The sequence below is a fragment of the Vipera ursinii genome (assembly GCF_947247035.1).
Source record: "Vipera ursinii genome assembly, chromosome: 3".
Lineage (NCBI taxonomy): Eukaryota > Metazoa > Chordata > Lepidosauria > Squamata > Viperidae > Vipera > Vipera ursinii.
Genome location: NC_139516.1, coordinates 22,845,706 through 22,865,599, shown reverse-complemented (window position 1 = coordinate 22,865,599; position 19,894 = coordinate 22,845,706). Strand labels below are relative to the sequence as shown.

Below are 19,894 nucleotides of genomic sequence, written 5' to 3'. Positions count from 1 at the left end.
CCACAATGTTTATCTGCTTTTTAACTTCATTCGCTCTATCAAGATCATCTTCTGCTATGTTACGTGTCTGGAAAAAGTATTATTATAAGGTAAATTATAAAATACCGATTTGGGGAATTCCCAGACACACGATATAAGGTGTATCTATGGGAGTGAGTTTGGATATGGTTTCCTATAAGGAATTACTTAGATTGGAAGGGAATAATTGGCAACTTAAATTATTAGATGAGTTAAAACAAGAAAACATAAATTACTCTTGGTTCCAATACACCCAACTGAAAGCTAGGTGGAAGCTGGATCAGAAGGTTGGCATTACAATTATAGATGAAAATTTAGTAAAACAAATTAGAGATTCGAATCGTGCACATATAAAGAGGATATATAATGTTTTAATTTAATGTTTTGTAAAAAAAAATTTGTAAAACTTTTTAATAAAAAAAAGATCATCTTCTTTATTCTCTATACTTCCATATATGTTGGACTATAACTGGCCTTCTCTGTTCTGACTGTGGATAAGCAAAATTGAGCCAGAGTACAAACAATTAATAAGGGACTAATAGGAACAGGATTTAAAACTAGCCACAAGGATTAAAAATCCTGGCTGATCTCAAAAAACTTGAGCTGGGACAGACCCAATTTATATTTAGATAAAAGACACCAGAAAGCCACAGGATGTTTGAATAGGTTGAAAAATTCAAACAATATCCTAGAAGACAGCAATGACAGCAATACAAATGTGTTCATGTAGTAGTCAACAGGAGCTGAGATTGACTCAAAAATGTCTTTATTTTACTTTCTCACTTCTGGCAATTGCCTCGACTAATGCCTGAAAGTTTTTTGGCTAAAGTGTTTTGGAATGGTCTGCCATTGTCTCGTTCCCAGGGCTGAGAGACAGTGACTGGCACAAGGTCACTCAGCTGGCTTGGTACCTAGAACTCACAACCTCCTGGTTTCTAGCCTGATGCTTTAACCACCACACCAGGCTGGCTCTCTGACTTTACTTACTTAAAATGCAGCAGAAAATGAAAACTACGAGAATAGAAACAACTTGATTTGTTGTCAAGGTGACAGCCACATCCATAGTATATGTTAAACAAGTTTTATGTTTTGTAATTATTTTCAATGAGCAGCCATTTTGGAAATATTTTTCTAAGCAAGTCTGCCCTATGAAATCTTGCAGCAATATGAGTAGTTGTGAGCACCTTGTGTTGCTCTGTGTCAAAATAATAAGAGATTATAACCAAACCTACACCATGAAGGATTTCAAAGGTGATAACCAGCATCTTCAGTTGCACCTGGAAGTCCACTGGGAGCCTGTGCAGCTTGTGCAGAAGTATGTTACCTGAAAGTAACTTAGCGCATCCTTAACTATTCACACCACTACATTCTGGACCTGTTGCAGCTTTTGATAAGTCTTCAAGTAAAACTCCATGTAGATTGTGTTGCAGTAATCTGAATGGGAAGTGACTAAGGCATGATAAGTAAGGCTTCCCAATTCAGGAACAGCTATAAGTGGTGCACAAAATGGATTTGTGTCCCCTTTTTGTCAAGTTAAAGCTGAGAATCTAGGAAGTCTCCCAAACTGTACACTCTTTGTGATACTTTTTGTGAAAATGCTATCCCAACCACAACAAATGATGGAAAATCCTCTGGTTTAGTGAGCCCTAAGATTCCTAGCCATTCAATCTTGCTAGAGCTAAGTCAAAATCTCTTTTTCCCTCTCCAGTTCCTCACACTCTTTGAACTTATGGACAAAACCTTGATGTCATCACTTGCTTGGTCTGGTGCAGAGGTAGTATATGTAATTGGGTGTCATCAGAATATTGATGATGATTAACCCCAGTCCAACTGATGGCATCATCCCATATAGGTGTTTAACAAGAATGGGAAGAGAGCAGAGTCCTGAGGAAACCTGCAAAGCAGGGGCTTAACACTACATGGAACCCCCACCAACACTGACAGGAACCTGCCCCAGTAGAAAGAGAAGAACCACTGTAACCACTGTGCCCTCCATACTAATCCTTCCAAAGTAATCCAGAAAGATACCTTGCCCAATGTTACCAAAGGCCATCAAGAGATCCTTAAAGGCCAGCACCACTATCACTCCAGTTTTTGCACTTCAGACTGAACTTTTGAACCCCAGGTAAACATAGAGGAGATTTTATTAAAAGAAAACAATATCCTAGTCATTTAACTCCAAGTGCTTCTTTTCCTGCATGCCTACTGCAACAGATTGTACAAAGTAAAGAAGAGATGGACAATATATGGAATCGGACTTGCCGGCGGTTAGTGAATTCCAATCCTCATGAGCTCTACTTAGTGTGGCCAACTGTCCAACTGCATCTTTGAATATCACGTATTGCCAACCCCTGCAATAGCTTTGTGGCAACCTAAGCTATACATCTGTTTTAATTTAACCAGTGTCAAGCATGCACTGCATTTTATATTCCTGACATGTTTTGAATTGTGAAACTTGTTTTCTGGAGTCATTTCTCATTCATGCTTCTCATTCACAGAGACAATTTAGCTCTTGATTGTGACCCCTGGCTAAAGTTATCACTGTGACTTAATCTTTGACATTTATGTTAAGCAATATGTGATTTTCATCATTTCCCTTCCCCCATATGGGAAACACATTAAAAATAAATCACTCGGGTTCCATCATTTCAAAGGGAGATTTATATATTTATTCAAGTCTACACATGGAGTTTAATGAAGCTTATCCCAAAATCAGCTGAAAATTTAGTTTAGCCATTTTATTTTATTTTATTTTATTATAATTGCCCGTCTCAATAAGTGACTTTCAGTGGTATACATCATGAGTCATAATAACAATTAAAAGTAGCTAAATTGCACAAAATAAATACATATGGCATCAAATAAACTGTTCTTACAGGTATTAATACAACCAGGATATGGGGCCCTTAACACACTTGGGTTGTTGGGTCCAGGACTGGGCTCACAATCAAGACTTCACAACCTTGCGAAAAGCCAACAGGGTCATCCTGATATCTGAAAGGAGAATATTCCAGAGACAGGGGCCAGTTGAATGGTATAATTTTAGGGATGTTTACTTAGAAGTTCTTTCCACCAGGAAACTCCAAAGCAAGTATTAGTGGGTTCAACCATAGCTGCTTCTAAATGAAATCACAAAGAAGTAAATCTAAGTCTCATAACGTAAGGGAATATGCGGATGACCTTGGGGAAGAAGAGAAGAGATGCTGCCTAGGAAACAATCAGATAAGAAAGGCAGGAGTTCCTAATGACTTAGCTTAGGAAGGACCCACCCTATGGAAGTGGTGGTGAGAATTCTGTACTTTCAGACTTGCAAGACTGATGCCAGCTCTCCCAGGTAAATCAGACAGGGGACACAATTAGATGAATTAATTCTATTTTATTGTAAGGCTACATTATCATAGATTTTCAAGTGGTTGTGTTTATTTTTATTGTATTTTCCTATGTAGGTAGCTACCTAGAGTGGTCAGGACAAGACAGGCCACCATACAAATCAAATAAAAATCTATACCATACCATACCATACCATACATCATATCATACATTATACCATACCATACATCATACCATACCATGCCAGCTTATTTGAAAACGCTATAGAAATCTTTTTAAACAAAACTACAGGAGTCATGGTGGTTAGAATACAGTATTACAGGCTAACTCTGCCCACAGCCTGGAGTTTGACCCTAATCAGCTCAAGATTGACTCAGCCTTCCATTCTTCCAAGGTCAGTATAATGATGACCCAGGTTGTTCAAGGCAACTTGCTGACTTTGTAAACCCCTCAGAGAGTCCTGTAAAGCACTATGAAGCAGTATATAAGACTAAGTGCTATTGCTATTCATCATCCAAATTCAACAAATTAAAAAAAAGAATCTGACTAACCTGGGTTAAAGGCCAGGCAAGGTTACTGCATAATTGTGCACAACCTACACCACAGCATTGTGGTTGGGGGGGGGAGGCAGTGCAAACAGAGAGTACCTTATGCCATCTTTTGTTCTTGGAGGATAGGAAATAAATATAACAAATAATACGTGACTGGGATCCACACATTTCTGCCTTATAATAGGTCACTGTGACAAATGCAGTGTTAATCTACCCCTTCTTTTCTTATTTTGGACACAACTAAACTCTAGTTTTAGTTGCTCCTGTAATTACTTACCTGGCTGGTTGGACTCCCACTAACATAAGGATTCTTAATGCAATTCTACGATGCAGATTCCACTCTTCAATGGCAGCTGCCATAGTCAAGCCACTCAAAAAGAGGAAGTTGGTGTCTAAAAAGTATTGGGGACAAACTTTGTTGGCTGGGAGAATTCCAAGGAAAGGAAACAGAATTATAGGGAGAAGAGCAGTCACTGATAAAGGCAGAGCTTCGGTGCACCAATATATCGCCATCACCAAAATGACATAGAGACATTTTCCTTCCTGCAATGAAAAAAAAGGATTATAAAGGATTTCTAAACCACTTGGAAAGTTGCAAAGACTTTTGTCATTCATATTTTATTCTCATTGATTACAATAGCAACGCTACAAATTAGGTTTCTGTTAGCCTTGCAAAGGAGTGAAGACAATCACAGTCAGGAGTATAACTTTTGCAAGATTAATTGATATATTGTTTAATCAAAGGTAAATAGCTGACCATTTCATCAAAGTAACTCGGAGTGGCACAGAACAAACAGGTAAAACTACATATAAAAACTCAGGTTGAAAAAAATATAAAAATCCCATTAGCAGTATGTATTATTATTGCTTATATTAAACAGAATCATGCAAGTCTGATGGTACACCACTCTCCATAAAAGCTATGGAGGGTGCCTTCTGCCGTATTTTCATCCACCCTCCTCTTTCAGATTCAATTTTCATTGATTGGACCATTGTCTACGGCTGTAGCTCTTTCCTCTTGTCACCAACACTTGTCATCAGTGAGTGTTAGTAGCTGCCTTCAAGGAAGTATATCCGTGGTGATGCCTGAGCCAGGCATCTTGGGCTTCCCTTGGGGGAAAGGGCGGGGGCTGAAAGTTTGCACCCAGATGAACCCTAGATAGAAACAAAGATTAAGTGTTTCTGTAGCTCTTTAAAGCCATCTAGTAGCTACCCTAATCAGCACCCACTGAGGTTCTCTACCACCTACAGCCTGCTTTCCTTGCCCCTACCCATTGTGCCAGCCTACGCAAATGCTGACATTCTCTAGGGGTGTATGGCAGTTCTGCAGCTCAGTAGAACCAGGTACAATTTTCTTTTGACAGAAAGGGGTCAGTCTGTCCATGAAGCTCAAGGTGGCTTCCACCCTGTCTTGTGCATTTCTATACCACTGCATATCTTCATATTTATTATAATAGTGATCTATCATATTAAAGTTTGACTATAAACAAGAAATACCTGAATTATGCAAAAGGTGCTTTATAAGTGTGGTTGATTATAAATAAATAAATAAATCATTTATGCTCTACATGAGCACTCAGTAGATTTCTTTTTTTTAAATGGATTTAAAGATGCAAGTAGAATTTTAAGTTAAAGATATGCATCAGATGGATTAATTTCATTAATGGAGAGAGATCAGATAAGAAAATAAAATAGTCATTCAGGTGAAAAAAATCCAAGTATGAAAAGAGCCAAGGAAAGAAGAACATTATCATTAGCTCATCATTTGATATTTCATAAGTGCTGGGCACATACTGGAATGGAAACTATACAAGCTGAACTAAGAAATCTACTTAAACACCCACTTAAATGCAGCATGCAGAATCTGAGTTGGCAACAAGAGTTGGCAACAAGACTTACTAGACAGAAACTTTATTTCTGTCATTGACCAATAAAAGTGCTAGTAAATAACATCACCTACATTTCCACAAGCCATATGAAGTGATTAATCTTTATTCGAATACAGAAGTCACAGCCACAGGATCACCAACTTTAGGCAATGTAATTCTAAAGTTTTGAGAACTGGCTGCAAAGAAGTATCATATGTAATTTGAAAAAATGGGAATTTGCAGTCCTGACAAATGGGCTATTTGTGTTGTCCACCTGTTCTTCAGGTTTCCAAACAGGTTTCTGAACATATCTGTCAAAGCAATCAAATTTCCCATCTCTCAATTTTAACATAAAAACTTTTGGGAACCAAAATTCCTGCACAAAGCATCCACATGGTGAATTTGGTCAAAGGGCATCAGCTCCCATGGAAAGAGAATAATATGTAAATAGCATCTTTCTTGATTCCACCAGCTTTGACATCTACCTTACTGTGCTCTATGGCAATGACCAATTCATTTAATACAGCCTCTGAATGAGTCCAAATGTTTTTTTTAAAAAATAATTATTTGACTTGATTAAAGTTCAAATGACTTTTTTGTTACAAATGCAAACTTTCTTATGAGTCTTGTGACTGAGTTAATTTTCCAACTATGTAATAATTGCCAGCTGAGTTGTTTTTTCTTCAGTTATCCAAGACATATTTTACATAATCTGTTACCACAGAGAAAAAAGAATATTTTTCGTCATTGTTCTCTCTTATTTACTTATTTTCGGACTTCCATTCCCATCAGTGCAGACAGAATGCCATTATTACAAGATTGTGGGAATAATTGCTCAAAATATCTCTTAATATCTGCCTTTGCTATAACTTTGTATTTAATCAACAGCAAAAAGTTTTCAATTACCAAGATGGCTGAATTCCATCTCAACAACTGACAGCTGAGTAAGATCTCCCATAGAGGGCAATGGTCTACAGAACGCTCTAAAAGAGACCATGATATTTCTGTGCCTTCTTCCTTTTGTGATCTCCCTCTTCTTCTCTCTCCTCCCACCCATTCACTGTTTTTGTTTTGCCTTTTCCTCTTCTATATAGCATCCTTTTTTCAGAATTACAGTATATAGATGGCAGAAAAGCTGTGAAAAGAACTTTTTCAATATTGGGACAAATTGTGGGCCTCCTTGGAGTGTCTTGTGCAAGCTCAAGTATACAATAATCACAGTGGCCTTTTTGGTGGACTCTACTATTCTCAGGGGATATTTAGTAGCAGTGTGGTTAGTTTCCAATATCTCTCCTGCTCAAAAATATGCTATATATACAGTAACGTATATTAATTATATGAATAATATATATAAATACATATATTAAGTGTAGGAAGATTTCTGGAGCTCGCTTGTCTCTGACTCTCTTTTGGAAAGGATGAGAGGTGAACTTCAACATTAAGGAGGGAGCTCCAGGTATAATATTCTTTCTGTACATATTGCTGTCTATCACAAAATGTGCCTGTTGAATGTATGAAACTGGGAGCTGCTGCTTCTGAAGATGTTGCTGCTCTTTTCAGTAGCACTGCATAGAATTAATAGGGCCTAGGTGCATGTCAGTTTCCCTAAATTGATAGGTATGTAGAACTAACGTTCTTGCTGGTATCAACTAGAATACATAGCAAAAGATTTACTCTGAATTACCTTGTGTTGACTCTTTGCTTAATGGCATTGAAGCTTAGATTTTGGTGCCCATTTTGGCTTTGTCCCCCATTGAATGCTCAAGTGTGCTTTTATGGAGACACTGCCAAAATCTGAATACGGTGCCCTTTTATTGTGGCACAAAGGCTTGTAAAGCTAGCTATACCGTCCTAGTCTCTAATTCATTGATGGAGAGGCATAACTCCACCTTGGATTTGGACCCATGAGTTGAATGACTGAGAAACTGAGCTTCCCAGCCTAATAGGCTAGACTCCATAATGATTTCACCCTTGCATCATTGTCTCTTTTTTACATTTTTATTAGTTTATTATATCATTTTTATAAATAAAAATAAAGATCAGAAAGAAGGGACTAATACGTGCAAGGTAAAAAAGAAAAAAAAACAGTAACTTCCAACTATCTTCAGTGTTTCTTCAGAACAATGTTTCTCAACCTTGGCAACTTTAAAATATCTGGACTTCAACTCCCAGAATCCCCCAGCCAGTGTATGAATACCAAATGCAGTTACAACCTCAACTTTTTGTAACATTCTCTCAAGGGCATCCCTTTTAGCAGGTTGGTTGAATTTAGACACCATTGCTGGCTGGGAATTGATCACTGTGCCCAGGATTCTTCGGAATTAAACTAAATTAAAGCAGTCTATTCCTGAATATTAATACTTTCAATGTTGTGATCTTGCATTTAATGATTTCATTGATTTGAAAGGAGACATTTAGATGATTCATGAACCAAAAAAGGTATTTGCTAACTAACAAAGATGCAAGTTCATGAACCCTTTCAATGACCCGTCTGTTATGTAGGATCTTTTGCGTGCTATTTATAACTCTTTTTCTGAAGTCTGCATAATGCTACTTGTCTGGAAAGGGAAGAATGTGATGGACATGTATATATATAACAGTATATATAAAACAGATGTCATTTTCCAGCACTTTTGCATTGGATGCTATAACCACCAAGTATTTCAGTTGAATGGTACAAATAAATTCTCTGAAGATCCGAACATTGATTTTTTTTATTGGTAACCAAGCACATTGATTTTTATTGATATCCAAGCACATGCAGATACAGTATACTTACTACAGATTATATTAAAAGAGAAGGAAGCAATGAAGAGAGGTCATTGGAATTTTATCAAATTCTACTTAAAATACTAGCCAAATTTCCCTAATTTTCTGTGGGAACTTTCACAAATAAATCATCCCATCTTTTTCTATCTTAATCTTCCCCTCCCCATGGCTATACTCACAAACCAAGCAAAGCTGACTTAACTTGATAGAGGAGATTTACTTGTTAATACATTTGATTTCTTAATAATTCCTTCATTCCTTGCAGATGCTTCTCTACACTGACCCCCCTTGCTGTGTTGGGATTCTGGTTATCACCAAACAGCACTCTTCCCTCTTGATATTAATTGCAATTACAACATCATGTTCCCCAGGACTCATTTTTCCTTTTAATTTTTCTAAAATTTCTCTGAGTCTATTTCTGGCAATTTACATTTAATAATCTATCAATAACCCTATTGCCCAATGTGACTAAACTAGTTTTTAGCCTTTGGTGAACATTTTTTATAAAATTAAAGCTGACTATAAGAGTTGAATCACATCAATTTTGGATTCATTCAATTACAAATTTAAGCTGAATTCATTATTATAGTAATCTACATTCAAATCATATTTTACGTATTTTCTGCAATGAAATATAAGCACATATAATACATTTGACAAGAAAATAGCAGCAAACCTGTGAAACAGCTTGTCTGCAAGTATTGTCTCGGTTTTTAAATTCTTGGAATACTAAAGCATTTTTTTGAAGGTCCCAGAAATTTATTCCTCAGATTTAGTTCTCCTAAATATAATGATGACCAATTTTGTTTTAAAAAAGCAGTGTTTTATTTCCATTGCTAATACACACACACACACATTTTCAATACATTGCTAAATATGTACATCATATTTAAATTATTAAATATATTTATGGGACTAAAATGTGATAATTTTGTTAGAGATAATATTACAGAGGCTGGGAATGGTTGGTGACAAGAAGGCAAACAAACTGAAAGCACCAAAATCCAGTTAATAAGTACTTATTACATATTATATAGGAGGGAACAGGTGATGTGATTAACCATTTTAGAAGGTGCCAGAAATTTATTCCTCAGATTTAGTTCTCTTAAATATAATGATGACCAATTTGCATCTTGCTAATTATATGTAGGATGTATACAATAAAATTCTTGTATCGTGAATAGGAAAATCATAGCTTGCTTTACTGTAAACTATGAATGTGGTAGAGTAGGAAAAAAGTAAATAAAATTAAAATAGCAAAAAATAAATTGTTTATTAATGGTACAAATGAATTATTTTCTTATTAGATATTAGCCTGTGCAATTTCAAATCTTAGAATTTCCAAAATCTTTCTTTTTTTTGGAAGGTTTCAGAGAAAAGAAATAAATATACCGGCTGAACAATTCTTGGATTTAAAGTCCCCACATCTTAAAGGTATCAAGCCTGAAAAACACTGACTACAATTAATAAACTGACAAAACTAACAAAACTGGGATACATTCCCTTCCATCTACAAATAAACCTTGGGCAGACTGTTATCCTTCCTAAGTTTAATGGGCAAGATGATATTAGAATTCCCTTCTCCATCTCTGCCTCCATGCTAAGCATTTTTCATGGATTTCATTGCAACATTTGTGTTTGCTGTTTCAAAATAGCTGGAAACCCACAACTGACGTTCAGCAAAAGTGATCAGTGAAGCCTCTAAGATACACTCTGTGTGCGTTTGTGTGTGTCTGTGTTTGTATCTGTGTCTGAGCATGCAATTCTAGGGTATAGGTTGCTCATCTCTGTGCTATACTCATAGCAAAGCAAACACTAGAAACAGGAGTTAGCCAATGAAGCTGTTTGGCAAAAGAGTCAGGACAAAGAGAGAAAAAATGCTTTTCTGAGGAATTAATATGGAGAAGTCACTAAAGTAATAGAAGACATGCTGATGGCCACTAATGTAGGGGCAAAAGACTTTAAAACAGAATCAACAGTTTAATGGGAAATTATTGGCTACTGCTTATTAAATAAATGCTGCTTCTGCTTTCAGGATCTGAAATTCAGGAATTGCTCTGAATTATGTATTACTGGAAGGGACAACAGGAGCAAGCTCTGTTTCGGTATCACTCAGAAGTAAGTGAACAACACTTTATGTAACTGGATGCTAGACTAGGTAAGACTGATCTGATCCAGCAAAACTGTTTTCTTGTTTTATTTCAATCACAGTATGATCCAAGTGCTAGCAGTATTACAATGGAAAGTTTTAGTACACTTTCATCTGGTATAAGCGTACCTAATACAGTCATGAGTATTTGTGTTCCCAACAGGTTCCTTCATACCTGCCAAATTCAACACTCCACCTGACATTTTATACTTAAATAAATATAAATATTTTTGTTTTATGAACCTTAAATGCCACTTCAATTCTGAGCAACCAAACTAAGGCTAAATATATAAAGGTAAAGGTTCCCCCGCACATGCGTGCTAGTCGTTTCCAACTCTAGGGGCCGGTGCTCATCTCCGTTTCAAAGCCGAAGAGCCACTGTTTGTCCGAGTACGTCTCCGTGGTCATGTGGCCGGCATGACTAGACGCCAAAGGCGCACGGAACGCTGTTACCTTCCCACCGGAGCGGTCCCTATTTTTCTACTTCCATTTTTGCGTGCTTTCGAAGTGCTAGGTAGGCAGAAGCTGGAACGAGTAACACGTGCTCACTCTGTTACGCGGCACTTGGGATTCGACCCGCCAAACTGCCGACCTTCTGATCGACAAGCTCAGCGTCCTAACCCACTGAGCCACCGCGTCCCTTGCTAAATATATACAGAAAAATAAAAAGTACCTTTACAGACCTGTGTGTCAGGGGCAGATATATAAACTCAATTCAAACAAACATATCATATTCAAAGAGGAAAGAATTCACAATACATCTGTTTCCCAAAGCCTGTTTGAAAAACCAAGTTTAATCCCCTTTCTAAAATTGCAGAGAAGGCCATATCAGTCCTTTTTTTGTAAGTATACACTGCTGTCCAGAAAAAAAAGGACAAAGATTAAATAGAGGTCATTCAACTAAAGTCAGAAGTTCTCCTTTTAGGATTAATGGATGAACAGTTAGAAAAATGCAGTAGAAAAATATTTCAATATGATTATTTCAGCAAGATTACTATATTCACAGAGATGCAAAGATTCTACACAATCCACTATGGAAGACTGGTTGGTGAAACCGACAGATTTTTTTGAAATTGGTACCGTATTTTCCGGTGTATAAGATGACTTTTTAACCCATGAAAATCATCTCAAAAGTTGGGGGGTCGTCTTATACGCCCAGTCGTCTTATACGCCCAGTTGTCTTATACGCCGGAAAATAGTACATAAATTGAGCGCCCCCATTCTTGCAAAGCAACTTCAAGCCTCCTTAGTCCAGTCCCCCCTCCGTGACTCTCCCTTCCCACCCCCAAGAGCCTCTCAGCCCCTTCCCCTCCCCCTTGCAAATGCCAGACCCCGGGAGCTCTTGTGTCTATTCCAAAGGGTGGGTGGAAGGAAAAGCCCCTTTCGGCTCCGGCTTGGCTGCAAGTCAGCGAGCCCAGGAAGGCACGCCCTCCCCTCTCACTGTGGAGGAAGCAGGGCAGGCTGGCGTCTGGCGGGAGCCGGCAGGGCAGTCCTACGCACGCGCGCACTCCCTGGCTCCTAAGGAGTCCTCAGGGAGCCATGGCAGGTGCCTCACGCTCTTCCCTCTTGAGGCAGCATCGGCGGAGCCGTCTGGCATCAGGCGGGAGCCGGCAGGGCAGTCCTGCTAACAGCCGAGGTGCGCGCACGTGCACAGGACTGCCCTGCCGGCTCCCGCCCGATGCCGGATGGCTCCGCCGATGCTGCCTCAAGAGGGAAGAGCGTGAGGCGCCTGCCATGGCTCCCCGAGGACTCCTTAGGAGCCGGGGAGCGCGCGCGTGCGCAGGACTGCCCTGCCGGCTCCCGCCAGACGCCAGCCTGCCCTGCTTTGTCCACAGTGAAAGGGGAGGGCGTGCCTTCCCGGGCTCGCTGATTTTCCGGCGTATAAGACGAAAAATCTTTAAAATCATCTCAAAAGTTGGGGGGGTCATCTTATACGCCCAGTCGTCTTATACGCCGGAAAATACAGTAAATTGATTTTTTCTTGATTAGAGAAAAGACATTATCTACATTTAATGGTGACTGGAAGCCTATGAATTGCATGTTGGAAAAAGAGTGGATATGTACATTCAATGTTTAAACTAGACTTTCCCTTAAAGAAGTGTTTTTGCAATCTTTGCAACTGTAATATGTGTGAACTTCAACTCCCAGAATTCCACATTCACTCCTGGGAATTGCACATATCTTTCAGTTGCCAAGCTTGAAAATTACTGCCTTAAAATGTACTACTTACTTCTTTTCTCCTACTGAGGGAAGAATGGTTTGGGAGAGAAAGTTACCTGTCTCCTTGATATTTAATGTTTAATTTTTTATCATGTTTATTTGTAATTATATATAAACAGTAGTTACTGTTTAATATTTTTCTTAATTTTTTTATTGCACATTACTAATTCAATAGGAAGTGTCTCAGGTAAAGAATATACTTCCTGGGAGTCAAGGACCTGTTTTCATAGGATTTTTGATTGGCAAGGAGCTTCTAGTCCTGTTCAAGAAAAAGAAAGCCGGAACCCCTTCAGTCTTTATTGCTGAGATCTGTAAACTTATAGGAAGCATATTTGTCCACTGGTATTGGAGAAAAGATCAAGATTTCTAGTTTCTGCCTTGCGTAATGTTCGTATCTTATTTCCCACAGATGTTGCATAGGTGATGTAAAGAAAAACATCCACTACATATAAACAATAAAGCCAATTCCGACAGAAAAAACCAATTTGCCCTTTTTCATCAGCAGAAATTCTTTACAAAGGACTGAATTATAAATGAATAGCAAAACAGTGGTTTTTATATTCACCAGGAATTTAGGGCAGCACATTTATGAAGTCAAATGTGAGGTCATAAAACCTGAAACTAGTGAATTGGGAAGACTTAATTCTTAGCCCAGAAAGAATTGTGTGTTTTTTTAAAAAAAACACACAACAACACAACATTATAGATGTCCCCAATGCTCAAGGCTGGAAAATAGCCAGGAGTCTATGGCTCAAAAAGGTAGAAGAAAAAGCCAGGAGATGTCCTATGTATAGGCAAAAAATCCCACACTGTCTTATCCAACAACTGAACTTCCAAGTAAATGGCCAGATTCATACCCCAGCCATCTTAAAACACTATCTTCAATGGTAAAAATAAAGAGCCTTAGTATTTTTCTATTCATTCTGGTTTGTGTGAACGTGTATTTGAATGCAGTTAGAAAAAGTTTAATTAGTAAACAAAGCTTCTAAAGAGATCCAATTTGGTGTAATGATTATAAACACCAGGCTAAAAACCAGGATATCGGGAATTCCAGTCCTGCTTTAGGCAAAGCTGACTTATAGTGAGACTTAGGGTCAGCCTAGCCCTAGGAAAACGACAATGGCAAACCACTTCTAAAATGTCCCAAGAAAACCACATGGACTTCTTCAGGCAATTGCCAGGAGTGCAGACTAATTTGAAGGCACTAAAAAAGAAAAATCTTCATTTCCAGTGAGTTTTATAGCTCTGCCAAGTAAGCAGATCAATGGATAAGGAAATTTAACAGGGGGTCACATGATATAGTTACATTAATACAGGTAGTCCTTACTTAGCAGCTCTCTCAGACAGTGACTGTTTGCAATTACAAGAGTGCTGAAAAAATAATTTTGCGACTATTGTCCACATTTACCGTCTTCACAGCATCTCTCTCTTTCTCAGTTCTGTGTTCACATTATGGTCAGTTAGTACACATCATCCTGTATAAAATCATAAGAACGTTTGCAGTCACATGATTTTTCACTTAGCAACTACTTTGCTTAATGACTGAGCTGTTAGACCTAATTGCAGACGCTAAATGAGAACTACCTGTAGAAACAATTTCATTTTCATGGTATAAGGAAAAATACCACAAGATTTCTATCTGATTGATGGGAATGCAGTTTAGAAGAAAGACAATGTAGCTGAAGAACATTAAATTGGGTAAACAGTGCTACACCGTTATCCTGAACATATTCAGGAACGGTCAAAATACAATATACAATGAGAGACAGTCCTTGAAAGCACTAGTGCTGGATTTTATTGCACATGATTGCAGATCTTTTAATCTGAAAGACATTTAAGGACTGAAGCTGCAGGTAAGACAGTGACATTTTGTCAGACAATCGGAATTGGGTGTCCTAGTTGTTGGTCTCCCTTGTGTCAACAAAGCTCTGAATATCTCAATTAGAACTTGGCAAGAGGGGAAAAAAGGATGACAATCCTAGCATTTATAAGAAAATTCTGTATCATTTTTCTGTTTGATTCTATTTTTAAAAAATCCTATTCCTTCTCTAATATTATTGTACATCAGTATGTATCACCTATAAATGTACTGAAGAGCTAAAAATAATCTACAATTATATAGCAAACTATGCATGGAGTGACAAATATAGGAAGTGGACCAAAAAAAATGCTTAAAAAACTCTTGATCAAATTGTTTTATAGTTTTTCTTAAAAATAAATTGCACTGGATTATAATCTTAAACTACTACAATGGAACCTGCTTGTATATTAAAATGTACAGAATTTACTTATTCTATTCTGAGCATTCTCTCTGCAAAATCTTTTGTGATTAAAATATAAAATGGAACAACAAAATATTTTGGAAGCAATGACCAAGAAAGAAGAGACAAAAATTGGAATGAAGCGATGTTATTTTATTGACCATGTTTGCTTGGAGCACAGAAACAAAAATGTTTTTGTCACTAGCGCTGATGGTATTACCTAGTACAGGTAATGAAACATCTGCAAGAAAACAACCAAGCTCAGAGAGCACCAAGGACCCCTCATTTCAACCCTGAGCTATAAATATTCTCCTTTATTGGTACAAAAATGTTTGTCTGGACTTGGCATCTGAAAGAACAGTACTGATCAAGTTTTGGTTATTTCTCCAGGAAAAAATATTCTTATCCTTGTGATATAAATGAGAGGCAGTTCTTGAACCAAACTAACTACATTCGTTTTGCAATGAAAAAGCAATCTGTAACTGTAATTTACAATTCTTTTACAAAATGGAATGAAGGTTTCTCCAATAACTTGAAATAGTCAGTCTTCTTCAGTTAAAATATTCAGACTTAGAAGGATGCTGCATTAAGAGACAATCTTGTACCAGGGAATCAGGCCAGAGAGCAGTTGCTACAATGTTTAGCTGGACAGAATTAATTGGAGAGAACAGTACATGGCTTATAGTATTCTTGACTGGATGGTAGGGAAGAGTTATTCTCCTACAGCTGCAAGTCTTCTAACACAGCAGAGAAGAAACTGGAACTTTAAAGACAGAGAAATATTGCTTTTGTACAGAAAGATTAATGATTTAGATCTGAAGAAAAAATACTCCTTTGAGGCAATTTTTTCCTAGGGATAAAAAGGCTGGGGGGAAAGGGAAGAAACCTGGAAAAGAAGAAAGGAAATACATTTGGTGCATATAATACAGAACAACTATCATAGAAAGTCACCGTGTATTTTGAAAGATTCTTATTTGGGAATGTCAGTTATTTCCAAGTTGCTGCTCTTCAAACACACTGGATTAGAGCTATGTTTTGAGTCATTATGACCTTCAGTCATCAAAAATCAAATTCCCTGGGATGTACAATGAGTAAATTATAGGAGACCAAGATGAAGGCCAACAACTTTTAAGCTTCTCTGAACTGTAAAAGGAAAAGGCAGCATAAAAATATTTGAAATAAAAAAATAAGTTTGCTGAGATCAAAAAGCTAGTAATTATTCCCATAGAATATGATAGCAATATTTTAAAATCCTGAGAGACCAGAGAGGTATGGCATGGATTAAGTGGTTGGGACATTGAGTAGGATAGTTGATAAAGAGGGAAAGGGAGGGAAAAAAATCAAGTTACCAGAGAAGTGGGGAAGAGGAACAGGGGCCAAGGTCTCAGAATCTCTGGGCTGTTCCAGAGAACAGTACTTTATGAAAAGACATAACCTTAATTGAAGCTAATGTTGCTTTACTGAAGAAATAACGAAGGCAGAGATTTAGTTCAGCAAAGTAGAGGACGTAGTACTTCCCCCCACCCCCGCTGCTTTAACTACTACATGCCAGTGCTGACAGTCAGAAAGTTATTTGAATCGCGCTTCCCTCACCACACTAAGAGGAAAACATCACCCGCTCAGATGTAGCTTATCTTAGTTAAACACAAAATTGGAAAGACTGGGGCCCCCAACTTGGTGGCTGGAGCAGCTCGGTGGTTACTCCGCAGAGGAGGGACACGGAGTCCGGGATGGGGTCAAGGAAAGCAGGAAAGGAAAAGAAGCTTCTTATAGGGCTACCAGAAGTGCAAGTAATACCCTACAAAGGATGGCGGGCAAGGCGTTACCTTGGGGGGTAAGCTGAAGAGGATGGGGAGCAGCACCAGCGGAGCGCACAGAATCACCAAATAGCGGCGGATACACCACACTTTCTTCACTACGGCTCCGAGCGCTGCCATACCCTGACAAACACCCGCACGGGAGCGGCTTAAGGGAGACCGGCCGCAGCGCCGGCACCGAGGTTTTATCTCAGGGGAGGAGAGAGGAGGAGGCGGAGGCGGAGGAGGCGGCAAGGTTTTTACCTGGGCGGGGGGCGGGGGGGAATAGCCGGCCGGACCGGAGCAGGGGGCTCTTCCGACCGATTCCCACTCCGTACCAGCACTCGGACCCAGGAAAACGAGCCTCCAGGCCCGCTGGCTCCTCCTCGGGGCCCGCCCCCTCACGCCGTGTCTACCCGCCGGAGGGGAATCGAGAGGGCGGCTCAGCGCCACAACAGCCCCAGCCCAGGAGGCGCACGGCTCTTTTGAAAACTCTGCTGGTTGGTTCGTGAGGAAGCGGCGAGAAAAGTGGAAGGGCAGAAATGATCCCTAAAGTGCGGCGGGATCAGAGCGGCGCGAGGCCGGAAAGAAACGAGGCGTCAGCCCTGCCCACCCGTCTGACTCCCATTGCCTGTCCTCGGACGTCAGTCTGCCCAACGGATGGTTGTCATCTTCGAGCAGGGATAATCCAGGTAATCCTCGACTTACAACAGTTCATTTAGTGACCATTCAAACTTGGCACTGGAAAGAGTGACTTATGACCGTTTTTTGACACTTACGACCTTTCTTACATCCCCATGTGATCAAAATTCAGATGCTTGGCAACTGGTTCACAGTTACTGTTGCTGTGTCCCAAGGTCATGTGATCACATTTTGTGATCTTCTGACAAGCAAAGTCAATGGGGAAGCCAGATTCTGTGTCACTAACTGCAGTGATTCACTTAATCTGTGGCAAGAAGAGCTGTAAAATGGGGCAAAACTCACTTAACAAATGTCTCACTTAGCAACAGAAATGTTGGATCAATTGTAGTCATAAGTCTTGGATTTGCCTATACTCAAATCCATCTTTGCCCTCTTTTGTATTGCTCTAGGTCTGCTCGTTCCACTTCCGTGGAATTCACTTGTGGGTAGTTTATTTATAAAATTTATAGGCCGCCCATCTTACCTGAAGGTAACTCTGGCGGTTGACAATTATAAAAAAATAAAAAACTATATAAACTAAAAACATAGATAAGTTATTATAAATTGCAGAGCTTCATGGCCCAATTAAAAAATGGGGGTTGGGCAGGAGCAGGATGGGGGAAAAGGTTAATTGATCCATTGTTAATTGATCAACCCCCTCCACTGTGATACTCCCCCATTAGAGCCCCAAGCTATCTGGCAAAGTCCAGGCCTTCATGCTCTTTCCAGAAGGTCAGGAGCGTCAGGGCCAACCTCACACCAGGGGACAAGTTGTTCCACAGGGCAAGTGTCCAAACGCAACGCTTTGATGTGCAGCTCTTTTTGGGCCTTCCCTTCCCCTCCATCAAAACTATAATGTTCAATCCTGAAAGAGTCACTTGATCATGGGGGAATAAAGAAACCCCAAAGTCTCAGAAGGTTGATGAATGAATTGGTACAAAAATATCAGAAGGTCAGGAAGATGGGAAATGAAAAATGTAAATAGGTAGTCCTCAGCCTCTGATCACAATTGGGACCGGAATTACCATCACTAAGTGATGTGGTCATTGAGTTATGTCCAATTTAGAACTGTTTTCGTCAAGGTCATTAAGCAAATCACACAGTGATTAAGAGAATCCTGATTTTCTCCCATTGATTTTGTTGGAAGCCCCTTGCGAAGGTCACAAATGGTGATCGTGTAACTCTGGGATGCTGTAGCTGTTGTAAATATGTTGGTTCGCAAAAGCCTGCATTGTAATCACATGATCATAGGGATGCTGCCATGGTTGTAGTGAGGACTGGTCTTGAATCACTTTTTTCAGTGCTGTTATGATTTTGAAGTGATTAAACAAATGATTACAAGTCAAGAACTACCTGCAGTAAATGTGCTCCCCACTTTAAAATATATATATATATTTCTGTGCAGCATGAATCCACTTTGTGTGTGTGTGTGTGTGTGTGTATGGGTGAGTCTTCAATTTAGTCTTCATAGTGGCCACCCCTCTCTGTTCAGTTTTTGGAGAAAGCACTGATGAGGCCTATTAAAAAAAATGAGGCCAAGTTGCCAACATATTCCAATCTAAAAGCAGGACAGGATGAACTCATCCAACTAACCCAATACTTAGAAGAAAATGAAGCTTTTGGAATTCCAACAGCATTAGAGCCATTTATATCACCGAAGATTTGCTATTCCAAGAAGATGTGTTTCCTAGGTGACTCTTTCACAGAGGAGATTTGAAGCATGTCCACCCTGCCAGATCTCATGGGACAGGCAAAGAATCAGAAATAGGCAGTCTGGCAAATTGAGCCCTACCCCATGAATAGCTTTAAACTAAGATTACAAAGTGCACCTGGAATTTTATAGGAAGCTAATGCAATTTGTGGAACAGCAGTGTTATATAGATGTGCCACGGTGAACCCATGTTTTCTGCACTACCATATTTTGGACCAATTGCAGCCTCTACATGTTCTTTCAGGGCAACCCCATGGACAGTGCACTTCAATAGTCCAAAGAGGAGGTGATTTAAGAATGGGTGACATTGAGCAGAGCCTCCTAACCTAGGAACAAGAAGAATTCTTACATAAGGTAGATTTGCATGTTGGTATGGTACTGTTTGCACTTCCAGCAAGAGGCAGGACCCCCAAATTGCACAATAGTTCTGAATTCAAAACTAAAGATGAAATGTCCCCAGAATCAGGACACCCCCAGCCAATGCCAGTCAATCTAGAAATTATGGGACCTGTGGTCCAACATAACTGGAAGAATAATGGA

The 19,894-nt window shown here is 39.2% G+C and overlaps 1 protein-coding gene across 1 annotated transcript in view; it reads right to left on the bottom strand.

Moving 5' to 3' along the window:
* Window positions 1–17,103, bottom strand: part of SLC13A3 (solute carrier family 13 member 3) — a gene marked incomplete at both ends in the record, with an annotated part of 44,027 nt that extends 26,924 nt beyond the window's left edge. The window contains 2 exons of the mRNA XM_083357657.1: window positions 4,177–4,442; window positions 16,993–17,103. Of these exons, the coding sequence (XP_083213783.1) occupies window positions 4,177–4,442; window positions 16,993–17,103 (377 nt within the window). The remainder of the gene's footprint in view (window positions 1–4,176; window positions 4,443–16,992) is intronic.
* Window positions 17,104–19,894: the final 2,791 nt, after the last annotated feature.